The 14,068-nt window shown below is 39.6% G+C and overlaps 1 protein-coding gene across 1 annotated transcript in view; it reads left to right on the forward strand.

The window, feature by feature from the left end:
- ENPEP (glutamyl aminopeptidase) overlaps positions 1 to 11,345 on the forward strand; it is a 34,728-nt gene extending 23,383 nt beyond the window's left edge. Inside the window, exons 9-20 of the mRNA XM_005148622.3 lie at positions 3 to 68; positions 1,547 to 1,698; positions 4,711 to 4,790; positions 5,840 to 5,967; positions 6,080 to 6,135; positions 6,928 to 7,078; positions 7,828 to 7,901; positions 8,017 to 8,118; positions 8,228 to 8,398; positions 9,204 to 9,344; positions 10,123 to 10,201; positions 10,444 to 11,345. Of these exons, the coding sequence (XP_005148679.2) occupies positions 3 to 68; positions 1,547 to 1,698; positions 4,711 to 4,790; positions 5,840 to 5,967; positions 6,080 to 6,135; positions 6,928 to 7,078; positions 7,828 to 7,901; positions 8,017 to 8,118; positions 8,228 to 8,398; positions 9,204 to 9,344; positions 10,123 to 10,201; positions 10,444 to 10,593 (1,350 nt within the window). The 3' untranslated portion in view covers positions 10,594 to 11,345. The remainder of the gene's footprint in view (positions 1 to 2; positions 69 to 1,546; positions 1,699 to 4,710; positions 4,791 to 5,839; positions 5,968 to 6,079; positions 6,136 to 6,927; positions 7,079 to 7,827; positions 7,902 to 8,016; positions 8,119 to 8,227; positions 8,399 to 9,203; positions 9,345 to 10,122; positions 10,202 to 10,443) is intronic.
- Positions 11,346 to 14,068: the final 2,723 nt, after the last annotated feature.

Raw genomic sequence — 14,068 nt, forward strand, 5'->3', positions numbered from 1 at the left:
AGATATATTTGAAGAAACATCACTTCCAGAACGCCAAGACAGACCAGTTTTGGGAAGCTCTGGAAGAGGTATGTTTTGCAACAGCTCAAACCCTTACTAATAAATGTTTCATATCTCACCCACTGATTTTCCAAACTTTTTATATTTTGTGGCTCTTCTACTAATGAGAGATCACAAGCTAGGCAGCCTTGCAGTCTATCCCAACACATCTTATTTCTAGCAAATATATTATTTCCTCATTTTTTTATAAGACTGTGGGAGTGAAATAATAAACAAGAAAGGACACCTTGCTAATAAACAGCCTGCTACTGAAACACTTCCCCCACAACTCAAACTCACTTCATGGATGAAAACACTCCTCATCCACCACACACATACACCTAATACTCTCCATTATCTCTAACCAGATTCAGCTGTTTGAAAGCTCTCAACAGTATCTATTCCCAAGTAAGTTTGCTGCTTATCTCTGTCACTAGTTTCTGAGTCACAGAATCATAGAATAGCATTGGAGAAGTTCTTAAAGATCATTCAGTTCCAACCCCCTGTCATGGGCAGGGACATCTTCCACCAGACCAGGTTGCCCTGAGCCCTCTCCAACCTGGCCTTGAACACTGCCAGGGTTGGGGCAGCCACAGCTTCTCTGGACAACTTGTGCCAGTGCTTCACCACCCTCATAGTGGTGGAATTTCTTCCTAATGTCTAATCTAAATATACCCTCTTTCCCTTCTCAGTTGGGTCATTCTCTGTCCTGTAATTTTCTGATCTTTCCTTGAGGCTTGTCTGTCTCTTTCTATTTCATTACCCCCAAAAGCCCAAATGCATACTGCCAGGTTTCTCCCCAGTGATACTGTCTTTCCTTCCACCACTGTGGACACTCACACAGCCCAACTTGTGCTTTTGTGTCTTCTTTCAAGTTTCCATCTTTTCCTTGGGCCAGACTTCTTCCTGCTCTCTGCCTGGCACTCTGCATCTTCACATCATCTACTGCATCTGAAGAAGGAAACAGTGACCTTTAGCTCCCTTCCCTCATAGATGGCACCCTGGGCAGGCAGTGGCAGCTTTCTGCAGCATCAGTCACTAGGACAAAAGTTCACAGTCCACAGAATGGATCACATTTTACATTAGTACAGCTGCTAATGTTCATTACTACTGCAATTATATTCATACCTACTGCAAGGGGACTTCTGGCTTTGAAAAATCTCTTTATGTACTTTCTGTCCTGGTCAGTTGTTTTCTCAGAAAAAAATTGAATAATCTTAGAACATGCAAGGGGCCTCGAAGTTTCCTTAGTATTTCTTGTCTATGTTACTAGCCAGTCTCCTGCCCACATACTTCTGATTTTCTTTGTCTGTGCTCAAGTTTCCAGCTCATTTCTTCTGCCAATGACAGGCACCACAATAGGACTTAATAGAGTATTTTTTGTAGTGAACATACTCTTTCCTCTTCTCCTTTCTGCTCTTCTTTCTCTCAGTATCAGAGATATTTCCTTTTTTCCGCTTTGGACTGAATTTTCTTTTTCACTGCAACCTTCTCCCATCATTCATAGGCAAGTAATATACCTGTGAAAGAAGTCATGGACACATGGACTAGGCAGATGGGCTACCCTGTTTTGCAGATGGAAAGTAATTCAGTATTAACACAAAAACGTTTTCTCTTGGATCCCAATGCAGATGCTTCTTATCCTCCTTCTGATCTTGGGTAAGTTCCTGCTATAAATGTCTGCCCAAACAGGCAGAAATACTGTACAGATGCTTTCTTCAACTGACATACACACAGGCAGTGTTATACCCGTTCTTGCTAAACTTACTCTCAGCATTTGTTTTTAAAAAGAAACCAGAAGAAATTAGATACAAATATTTTAAATTTAGGACATCACCAGCCCTTTGCTCCAGGGTTTCTTTCTCAAACACAGCAGAGTAAATTTGGACAGGGTCTCTCAGAATATTTATTTCCACACACAGATAACTCAGGTGATTGCAAGCCATCTGTTGAACCACTGCAAACTATAATCTGACAGACTAAGGAAAATTGACACAAAATCTCTCTGTCCAGAAACCAGATACCATGACCCAGGTATTTTACACCATGATAGTTTATTCCTTTTGCTATATGATATAGGATCTGTAACACATCATAGGGTCTTCACACACCATACAGGGTCTTCTTTATTCATCTTAAAAGCATGAGTTCTTTCAAAACAGCTAGTCATGTATAAATGTTACTAATCCTCCTCAAGAGCTATTTTTTCTTATTTAACTCAGGACAGTATTGCAAAATTTACAGATCTAAAAGATAGTTATCTAGTCAAAGTTAGCCATCTTGGACTCTTATGTGGCAGTCTGCCAGCTGCAGACATTCACCTACTCTATTCAAGGTAGGTGGGATTCTTTATAGAAGCATATTTGTCAATTAACAGCTGACTAGCCTGAAAGAAGACGAACCCTATCTGCAGGCTGGTGGACCTACACAGAAAACTGTCTTGGCTGCACCATGACATCAACCAGCTGAATGAATATTCAGAGCTGGCATTGTATATATTCTTAGCCAGGACAAATTTTGAGGCATTACAACTTTGCTAACATTTCAGTGAAAGAGATTCAAATTAACCCTTATTGGGAAGTTTTCATTCCTTGAACTATCCCAGTCAACTACACCAGTAAAACTTGCCTGTATGAACCAGAACTAAATCTACCCAAATGCAAATTTCCATTAGCTTATGCTAGCTATTGCAATACAAACAGCAAGAACAAGCATGAACAGTTATGGTGCCTAATTTCATTGTGATTCAAAAGAAAAAACTCTAGCTGCAAACTACAGCACGGTGCCATCTGAAGGCTGGTTCTACACACTCTTCAGGAAAAAAATACTCGTTTGTGTTGAAGAGAATCACAGAATCCCAAGGGTTGGAAGGGACCTCGAAAGATCATCTAGTCCAACCCCCCTGCAAGAGCAGGGTAACGTAGAGTAGATTCACACAATCACAGAATCATTCACACAATCACACATTTTGACTTATTGCACTATGCTCTCAGGTAGCAGACTCAGGAATCATGCTTTTGCTTGACTTCAAGACTTATAGTACACTGCCATTTGTAATTTCTTGAGTAGAAATCCCCGTGCTGTTCCTACCTTAATCTGTCAAGAAGCTGAACTGTGCACTACTTCTGCTGTTCCCAAAGTGAAAGGGGAATTTGTTTCTGAATATGTAGGTTTTATAAATTACTTAGAAATAAACTGCAGTAATATATATTATAATGCTGATATTATCTATCTTAGGACAGACTTACTCCCTTGCCTAAAAGTCAATCCACTGAAAATCAATACTTCCTCCTTCCACCCTCACAGATGAGGAGACTCCTGAGGAGATCCTACCCCAGATGGGAACAGCCTAATTAATTTCCAGTTTCAGGGTTTTGATTTAAGCAATGAAAACTCCAGGCCTTGAAAAAACTCCTGAATCCTGCAGGGATAGTCTGTTTGTTTCAAATTTGTTTGGCTTGAAAGAGTCCTCTCCTGAATGCTGGCACTGAAAATAATGGAAATTCAAAAAGTAGTGCTGGGATGGACTGTAATATGCTCACATGGAATAGCAGCTGATTGCTCAAAATGGCTTAATAATTTTAGCAGCCCTGTGCAGGTGGCTGTGCAGATATGCTCATGGCATGCTTTGCCATCCTGCTTCCCAGACTAACTGGTCACAGTCTTGATTAGGCTGAGCTGTGGCCCTCTTCCATCCAGTGCCTCACTTTTGGAAGAATTAGGGTTATCTTCGAGAAGGAAAATAGTCTGGAAAAGGCAAGAGGTCCTATTGACTGATTGCAGTGGTTGCTTAAGCTCATTCAGTTTTCCCAACTGTAAAAAAAAAAGGTTTAATACTTAACCACTCATTTCAAGTCAGCATTGCAAAGATTAACTGGTGTCTGCATAAAGCCCTACATCAACTATCCACATATAGTCATCTTTTACTGAATTAATTGCTTTGTACCCTGCTAGAGTATTATTAGACATAACATGAAGATACTGCTTAACAGGACTACATCTTCCAAAGCTGTGGTAACAAACTACAAAGTATAGCACAATGGAAATTCATTCATTTAATCTCTCTCTGATTATGGGCATTACCCTCTCCAACACAGAGTCAAGAGGTGAAGACTACATTCAGAAGTACATGGCCCCAGCAGTTCCATTGATTTTTAAAAAAAACAAACCCAACGAGACAAATTGTGCAGCTTTCAGCCTTAACTTTAGGCACACAATTTGCACAGTGCCATATTAACTTGTATAAAACATCAACATCAGACAGTGGACAAAGTCTTATCCCATCCCTTGCTCAATTCACCAGATCATTTTGTGAACTATTGATAAATACGCGTATTCAGACAAGATGCTGTTATTCCCATCTCAGACACTTCATGCTTTTTATTTTCCTTTTCAGGGAATGTAACTGCCCCTATCATACCACATCATGTTGTTGCCTGAATAGAGTATCATAGCACAGAAACCTTTTTACAACACAAACAACAGCTATTGGTAAAAAGCTGTGTTTTGTTACTAGGGATATTTGGTAAATGTATGTGTACATAAGAACACAGTTGGCTCCATAAAACAAGATTTAAGCATTAAAACAAATTAAAAAGATATATGGGAATTTTATTTTTAGCATTTGCTTTCAAATGTCATTTGATTCTCTTTCGCTTTAAATAATTTCAGTTACAAATGGAATATACCAGTGAAATGGAGACTTGGAAATTCAACAAACTATACTTTCTACAATCTATCAGATTCTGCAGGTAAACTTATCTTTCTCTTTTAAGAGTAATGAATGGATAAAGCTTTTTAATGTCTTCAATAAGAAATAAAATACAGAATTAACTTTAATGTTTTGCAGTTTTCAGATCCAGGAATCAACACAGAGCTTTGTTGAGCTAAAGTTAGTAGTTATATCTGCAAGAAGATGATTATTTCCCCTATACACACATTATGTCAATTTAGGCTTAATTCAGTAAAGTGCTTAAGCATATGTTTAAATCCAGTCCTATCCAAGGAAGCATCTAAGCATATTCTCAATTATGAAGCAGGACCTTGATATGCCCGTTTTCAAGCCTAAGAAAAGAGGTGAGGTAGCAGGCTGGTGAACACACCTGTGGCATGGTAAACCAGCAATCTGAGATCAGTTAAAGACAAAAAGCTACATATGCTTTGAACACATTTTCTAATGCTGATTTCAGGAATGAAGAAATACCTACACTAATATTTTTTATGATTGTTAATGCAGTCAAATTTGAAGTTATTATAATTCTAGTGGCCAAAAAGTGGAAAAAATGGAGGGAGGAGAGTGTTTAAATTTCATCACTTTAGGATTTCAGAAATATCACAATCAGCTCTTCTCTTCATGTACTCTTAAAAAGTTAGTTGACATAAACTGAAAAATTAAATTAGTTGAGGATAAAATATATAGACTTTAAAACTAATAGTAAACATGAAGGTGAAAAACACTTTGCAAGAACTGCTTCTTTGCAATTTTTTACTTTTTACAATGACACCGGTTTTCACCACCCTCCCCCTAGTCACAGTGATCTCCATTTTAAATTTAACAAACTAGCTTGCCCAAGTAATTACCATAATTCACTATTCTAAGACAACTGCTGGCACTCATCAGAGTCTATAGTAACTCATAACTAATAACTATAATTACTCACAGCCACTAAAGGAAATAACGTGAAGGTGTGTATCTCATTTCGATATTCATCAAAACCAAATATTACTTTTGGAGTTACAGAATCTCCAATGAGTTCTGTGTCATGTAAGATTCACAAACTGATCACTGTTTGTTTTGCAGGAATTACAATACCGTCACCTCCCAGTTCTTTTGTGAACATTAATCCAGACCACATTGGATTCTATCGAGTGAATTATAATGGTCATAACTGGGACAGTTTAAGCACTCTTCTGGTCAGCAACCACAAAGTGAGTGTAATAACATTAACCTGCCCAGCGGGTCTCTTATAGAGGCCTTTTGAAGCTGTTTTCTGCAAATTATCTATATATTTTTGATCACTCTTTTCCTCTTTTCACACAGATTTTTTCTGCTGCTGACCGTGCAGGGATTTTGGATGATGTCTTTTCTTTAGCAAGGTAAACTGATTTCCTTGCAGAGATTTCAACACAAGCTCTTCACTTTACATTGACTATTAATTAGAAGTAACTCAGGTGGTTCAAAGAAAGTTTCAGAATTTGTTACATCACAATGGTTTATTGGCTTGTGTTGTCTTCAAGATGAAAAAATTCAAGTACACACTGTCAACTTGCAATACCAATACAGCCAAGGGAAATGCTACCCTTCTGTTCAGTGGAATTAAAAAGAAAGAGGGCTTTAATAGCACAGATCTTAGAAAGGGGTGTTTTTGCCATATAAGCAACAAGAATAGAAACAGTACAGAAGATGTCCAGAAAGTCAAAAGCAATTCTACAATGCATAGCATGGCATTAAGAAATTATCACCTCAGCTATCTTATTTAGAAGTTTGCTTGGAAACTTCTAGCTCTTTTACCCAGCCATGCTGATACAAATAAACTTTAGATGACCTTCTGAGGCAGCCTGTAAGTCTGAATTGCCTCAGCCTTTCAGGATGTCTCCAGATCTAGCAATTCCTTTTTATGTGACAGGGCTGCCATAGTCAGTTGATGGTTACTCACTTCTGGCCACACTGGTCTGCTGCACAGAGTGAGCAGCCTTCTCACAGCACTGATCAACAGTGATCTTCAGTGATCTCTTAGGAAAACACCTCCCAAGTTACATTTGAGAATATTTTACCCCTCCCAGAATTTATTTCAGACCTTCTAAAGGAAACAGTGTTCTAATATCTTTAAAGAAGTAAATTCCTCAAGTTCATTAAAATAACAGAAATTATGTTTTCTCCTTCCACAGATCTGGACTAGTGAATTACTCTGTTCCTCTGAAGCTCACAAAATACCTAATAAATGAAACAGACTATTTACCATGGCATAGAGTTATATCATCTGTAACTTACCTCACAAACATGCTTGGAGATGATACAAATCTCTACCCTCGGTTTCAGGTGATGAAGCAAAAAAAACCCAAACATTTCTTCATGGCACCACTGGATCTGACAGCTCAAGATCTGTAACAGCAATAATACTGAAGTTCAAGTAATTTTCAATGTTGCTGAGCAATCAGCATTTACTTTTTTTACTGTACTTGAAAAAAAATGTGCTGAGAACTGCTTAGTACTGTTCTCTGAATTACTTGGATTCTCAAGTCAGGACTATGCACCTGGAGGAGAAAAATATGCCTAGTTATTCTTATAATCCATCACCATAAGTCACAGTACAGACATTTGTTAGTCAAGGCTGTCCTGCATCCAATAAAGAAATATGTATAGAGCAGCAAAACCTCTGACACCTGTCCTTAGCACGAAGGGTGGCTATATCTCATTGTGCCAGTGAGCAAGTTTGTTGGTTGACCTAACGTGCTGAACATGAGTAAATGGTCACTCAAATAAGTATGTCCTGAACTCAGCATTATCTACGGAAAACAGTTGTTTTCCGTACACACAAAGTGCCCTTGCTGTACCCCAAACTTCATTTAGGAGGACAGGCAAGGCTGGAGAGAACCCTTTGTCCTAGATGCAGGTCAGTATTGCAAACATTTAGAATTGTAGGCTGTGGTGATCTGGAAAGTGTGTTTGTATTATTTTTTAAGAGATGCTAGTTCTGGGAAAAAAATAAGGAGAATAAGCTATGAACACAAAGATATTATTATTTAAAGAAATCTACACAAGTAACCAATCCCCTTTTCATACCTCAGGAATATTTTCGCCACCTGGTAAAACCCATTGTGAATCAACTGCGCTGGAATGATGTTGGAGGCCATTTGGAGAGGTTAAACAAGCTTTTTTCCCTTTCTCATGTTATTATGGGTTTTATTCCTCAAATTATTGATGGATTCAAAGAACACTGAGCAGTACGAAAATCCCTCTCTCTCCCTCTTTTAAAGGCTCCTTCGTACGAGTGTTCTAGACTTTGCCTGCAGTATGGGTGACACAGAATCTTTGAACAACGCTTCTAAACTATTCAGTCAATGGCTACAAGGACAAACGTGAGTGATCACAGGTTTTGTTGCTGGTGAAGAACACAGAATGTGACTTGCTCACAGAACTTAAGCAGGAAATGGGGAAGAATATTCAGGTACTGTTTCTTTATTTTAGTATTCCTGCAAATCTCCGACTCCTGGTATATCGGTATGGGATGCAGAACTCAGGCAATGAGACATCATGGAATTACATGTTCAAGAAATATCAAGAAACTTCATTAGCACAAGAAAAAGAAAAGCTGCTGTATGGCCTGGCGTCAGTAAAGAGCATCACCCTTTTGGACAGGTGATTTAAACACACCAGGATTTTTCTTCCCCTAAAGAAACAACTGGTCACTGTTTGCTTATTCCCCTCTCCTCTCTCCTGTGCTGTCAGTTTTTCAGATTACAGCATGAGGAATGCAACACATTTTCAAGACCAGTTATCCAACACCTACCCTCCCTCCCCCCAAGATTGTACTGTAAGAGAAAAAAGCCTTGCTCCTTTACTGGAAAGATGTTGAACACAGGGTAGTTTTTTCACACATTCAACAGCCTTCAGCTTTTCTAGCAGTGCCTTCATCCTGTATAATTTTAGCTACCTAATAATAAAAATTAGTTGTCTATGTTTCCTTTGTAAGCAGTGAAAGGAGGCAGGACCTCCAGAGTACTGGTTATTCGAGAGCAGGAAAGGGACATTTTGTTGCTTGGCTACACAAACAGGCTGGGCTATTGACTGAACCAATCTTCTTTTCACTATTTTACTAAATCACAGGAATAATAATGGTTTTTTCACTGTTTTCGAGAAAACCTAGAGACATAAACCCTATTTATTTTCTAAAGAAATGCCTAACTGCTTAGATTTCTCTCAATACAATTATCTCTTGACCCAGTTTTCAACTTATGTCTTAGATCAGTGTACTCCACCTTTAAAATACTGTAGGCAAAAATAATAACCCTGCCTGGAAACTGGCTGTAGTCTGTGGTGACAAATACTTGAGAAATATAGACATTAGAATTGCATTATTTCTCACCATCATCAGTTAAGTCTACAAGTGTTAACTTATGCTTGGTTTCTGTAGTCTTTCTGATTTTTATGAAATTTCCATTAGGTATCTGAAATATATTTACAACACTAGCCTTATCAAAAGCCAAGATGTGTTCACAGTCCTGAGATACATCTCATATAACACCTACGGGAAAACAATGACCTGGGACTGGATACGACTTAACTGGGAGTACTTAGTCGACAGGTATGCTAATTAACTCACTGAAAACTTTAGGTCTACATCCATCTGTATATCTTGTTATATGCCATGCTTTTCTATGTTTTCATTATACAGCTGTAATCAATGGCTCTTGAATAATGAAAACTGAAAGCATATTTAACACAATCCTATCCACCTGCTACGAAAAAGTGCTCTGCTGTTAACTTGAAAACCATTAATTCCCTAAATGATCACTACCAAAAATGGTAATTAAAAAGTACAGAAAGTTCTCCCAAGGATATAGAAATATGATTAGTGCCTGGAAATTAGTCAGTCATGTCTCTCTTTTTTCTATTTTTTAACTTCTTCTGGTGGTAACAACAAGGAACAGATGTGCAGACAAGCAGTGGCACTAATAGCAAACCTTTTAACTTTGCTCCTCCCTATTTGAGTGACTTCTCTCTCCTTCCTTCCCCTTTCTAAGAGCTTGAAAAGGGCACAGAAGCAAAGCACACCTGCAAGCTTACAGCTGTGAACTTGACAGCATTTGTCAGCAATATACTTGATTTCCAGTATGAGACAAAAAGTCACTAATTAAAAGGTTAAAAAATCCCCCAGAAGAGATCACTCCATTAGTAAATATATTTGAGAACAGCAGAGATATTGTATCGAAGTATCACTTTTCAAGTATTTTAAAAACATCTGAAATCTTAATGCATCTGTTTTATCATAGCACAGTTAGAAGTTTAAGCTTCAGATAATTACTTGTGCCTTTTTTTTAATAGTTTTGCATAAAGCTTCATTTATTAAATTGTTTTTCTAGATTCACTATCAATGACAGATACCTCGGTCGAATAGTGACTATCACCCAAACTTTCCACACTGAGCTCGAGCTTTGGCAGGTATGGTGACAGCACTCCTACTGGTTTTAAGTCAATATCTTTAACAATCTACTGGCCAGGGAAGGTGACTTCTGTTCTCTAAATGTGTAAAGCAGTATGAGTTACTGCAAAACTATCCCAGTGCTACTAGAGTGAGCTTAAATATCTCTCTCCCTGCCAAAACTGCCCTCAACCAGATCACTGCAAAACGACATCTGCCCAGTGTTTGCTTCATGTCAATTATTTTTCTCTCTCTTTTCCAGATGGAAAATTTCTTTGAGAAATATCCTAATGCTGGGGCCGGAGAATCACCCAGGAGTCAGTCAATTGAACAGGTGAAGAGCAACATTGAATGGCTAAAAGTAAACAAGGAGGAAATACAAACGTGGCTAGAAGCACAGCTAGGCCCTTAAAGTTTTACTCTGTTAAAAATACCAGGCACTCATTCTCGGCAATTAGATAATCAGAGATATTTAGCAATGTGGGTTTCTCACTTAGGTACCTTAGAGGACCAAGGTCTAATATTTTTTCTACAAACACTTGGAAGACCACTGCCAGAGCAACATTTCTGCATCTGATGAGCAGGAATACCTTTATATTCTGAGAGGTGAATTTGCCTGAACAAACAAGAAAACATTTAAAGTTACTGAAGGCAGAAGTGATGGCAGAACTGGAGTACTCATTGATCAAGCTGGTCTCACTCCTTCCTCATACCACTCTGAAAGCTACTTGGTTGGCACAGAACCAGCATAGTAAACTCAGGGATTCCTTTCCACATGCACCTCACAGGAGATTTCTCCTGAAGGAAAGGGTATTAAGCAGTAATTTTAACATTATCTGAAAATCATGTCCTATATTCATAGCTGTTAAAAAATCTCCATTTGGGATTTAGCTTTGCATTCTGATACTACAGAAGGGCCATTTAAGCTTCCCTCTCCATTGATTTTTGAAGTTTAACTGCTACTGCATAAGGGATCAATACTATCAGCTTCTTTTTCAATATTACAAGTTGGGATTCTGTAGCTTGGAGGAAGGGTTGTCTTGGTTATTTGTGTCTTATTTCTAAATCTTCTGAAAAGAAGAGCTTGTGGCAGCCCTTACTGCAAACAAGACATATGGTACTTACCGTCTCTTTTCTTGTGTAAAAATAAAATTTAAAACTCTACCTGGAAATCTCAGTCTGTTTCTAATAAAGTGCTAAATCTGCCTGGCATATAGAAAAGCAGCTGTTACATAGCCCAGCTGTGCTGTACATATGCCTTCAGTGGCTTTTGAGAGGGGCAAATCTATTATCTCCTCTGAGAAAACACTAAAAGAAATGTCAAATTCAAGTAGAGGAGCAGATGAGTCCCACTGCTGCAATTCAGCCTACTGCAGAAGTATAGGCAGCAAATAACTCTTGGTCCCAAATCCTTCTGCCACTGTGATGCTGGAGATGACAGTGGGGCCACTGCCTGCCCTCCCAGGCTGAGAGATAGGATGTCTTGAAGCTACCAGGTTTCCACGCACTGTGTTCTGACACTGTACAAGCAGCAAACATGAGCATCAGCCCCATCCTCCTTACCTTCTCCCAGGTCTTGTAGTGGAAAAGCACAGCAGAAGGGAGCCAGTCCCGGTCTAGATGCCCTGGGAACAGGACCACTGAGCATCTCACAGTAGGTAGCCCTGAGAGAGATTAGTCACAGCTGTTGGGAAATTCTGCAGCTGGACAGGAGGACAGAAGCATGGAAAAGCACTTTCCTTCTTTCTGCAGTGCTATTCAAAGAGAAAGCTAGAGGCATTGAGGAGATGGCTCTAATGTACAGAATTCCCAGGGTACAGGCTCTGCCTGCCTCTGGACCTTGGTACAGCACAGAGAAGCTTATACTGTTCCAGATGGAAACACTTTACCCTGTTCTCCCAAGAGATTCAGGGCTGGAATTGTTTTGGACCAATCCCTAGGCACCCAAACAGCTGCAACAAGCCCAGACAAATCTGGTGACCAAGTCAGATGTTCTGTTGATAGAGTTAATTTTCTTCATAGTAGCTAGTATGGGCTATATTTTGTATTTGTGCTGGAAACAGTTTTGATAATTTAGGGGTGTTTTCCTTACAGTGAGCAGGCTGGGGGAGCACGAGAAGTTGCGAGGGGACACATTTGGGACAGATGACCCAAACTGACCCAAGAGATATATCATACCATACAACATCATAAAAGCTGAAGGGAAAAGAAGGAGGGGGGGGGGGGGGAATCATTCAGAGTTACAGGGTTTTGTCTTCCCATATAACCCTTACATGTGATGTAGCCCTGCTTTCCTGGACATGACTGAACACCTGCTTGCGAACGGGAAGTGGGAATAAATTCCTTGCTTTGCTTTGCTTGAGTGCATGGCTTTTCTTTACCTATTAAACTCAACCCATGAATTTTCTTAATTTTACCCTTCCAATTCCCTTCCCTATCCCACTAGGAGGGAGCGAGCTAGGGGTTGTGTGGAGCTTAGTTGCCAGATGGGGTTAAAACATGTCAAAGACACATGTCAAAAGAAAATGTCAGTCACTTGCCTCCTACAAGAAAGCATGACAGGATTTTGACTAACAGTGTGTCCTGGGTTCAGCAGTAGCAGTCATTTTTGTTCCTTGGTAGTGGTGCAGTGCTGTTTTGACTTTCTGAGCCTCATGCTCTGCCAGGGAGGAGGGGAAGCCAGGAGGAAGCAGAGACAGGACACCTGACCCAAACTAGCCAAAGAGGTATTCCATACCACAGCACGTTATGTAATGGAGAGTTACACAGAAGGACTGGTGTTCTGGGGGGTTGGACAAGGTATCGGTCGGTACTCAGTCAGGCAGGGTGGGGTGAGTTATTGGTCGGTAGGTGGTGAGGTGTTGTGTTCTCTTCACTTGTTATTTTCTTTATCATTATTATTATTATTGATAGTAGAAGTAGTGATTTGTGTTATACCTTAGTTATTAAACTGTTCTTATCTCAACCCGTGGGAGCTACATTCTTTTGATTCTCCTCCCCAACTCTACGGGAGTTGGGGGAGGAAGTGGGGGGAGTGAGTGAACGAGCTGTGTGGCTAGGTTTAAACCACCACACAGTGGTAACAACTTGCTACAAATACCAGCTGCTTTTTAAGGTAAAGAGGTGGCAAGATGCTAGGCAGTTTCTCCAAGTTTTCCTTCTTGCTCCAATACACATAGAGAGGACAGTGAAAGCCCCTCACCCAAACTCCCAGCAGCTCAGCACATGGGGAGCAGGCTGTCCTCGGGCAGCTGCCTGCTCAGTAGGACACATGCCAACTCACCCTTCACAATTTTACAGTTTTGATGAGTGAACTGAAAGAGCAGAAGCCAAAACCTCCTCTCTTGGTTTCAAGGTCACAAACTAGTTTGGCGGAATCACGCGGCAGTACCATCAGCATGTTTTTATCACTGGGACTATCCAACAGGATGATCAGCTCAGAAAAATTTTCTGTGCATTGCTGATGCTGTATGTTTTAACTGAAAGTTTTTAACTCCAGCTGGCCACGATGTGCAACAATGCAAAACTGATGTGAAGATGTTCAAGCACACAGCTCAGTCAGTTTCCCTTTCAGAAAAGATTTAATGAAATTTGGCAGAAAGGACTGATTCTCTAACTATTAATACACTTCTGCCACAATGTGCTGTAGAAAGAATATGAGTACTATGGGAATGATACAAAATTAAGCAGTTACTTTAAGACATTTCTATCTTTTGTTACATGTAGTCCTTACTATCACTAAGTGGGATCAGGCTGGCCTGCAGTATCAGCTACAGTAGTAGGCTTTCATCGAAGCTTTCATCAAGGAAAATATAGCAAGTAATGAAGATTTCCTATGGTGCTGGAAAGCTATAGCAAAACCAGCCTTCATCTGAATCATACAGACA

Source organism: Melopsittacus undulatus, chromosome 7, assembly GCF_012275295.1.
Source record: "Melopsittacus undulatus isolate bMelUnd1 chromosome 7, bMelUnd1.mat.Z, whole genome shotgun sequence".
NCBI lineage: Eukaryota > Metazoa > Chordata > Aves > Psittaciformes > Psittaculidae > Melopsittacus > Melopsittacus undulatus.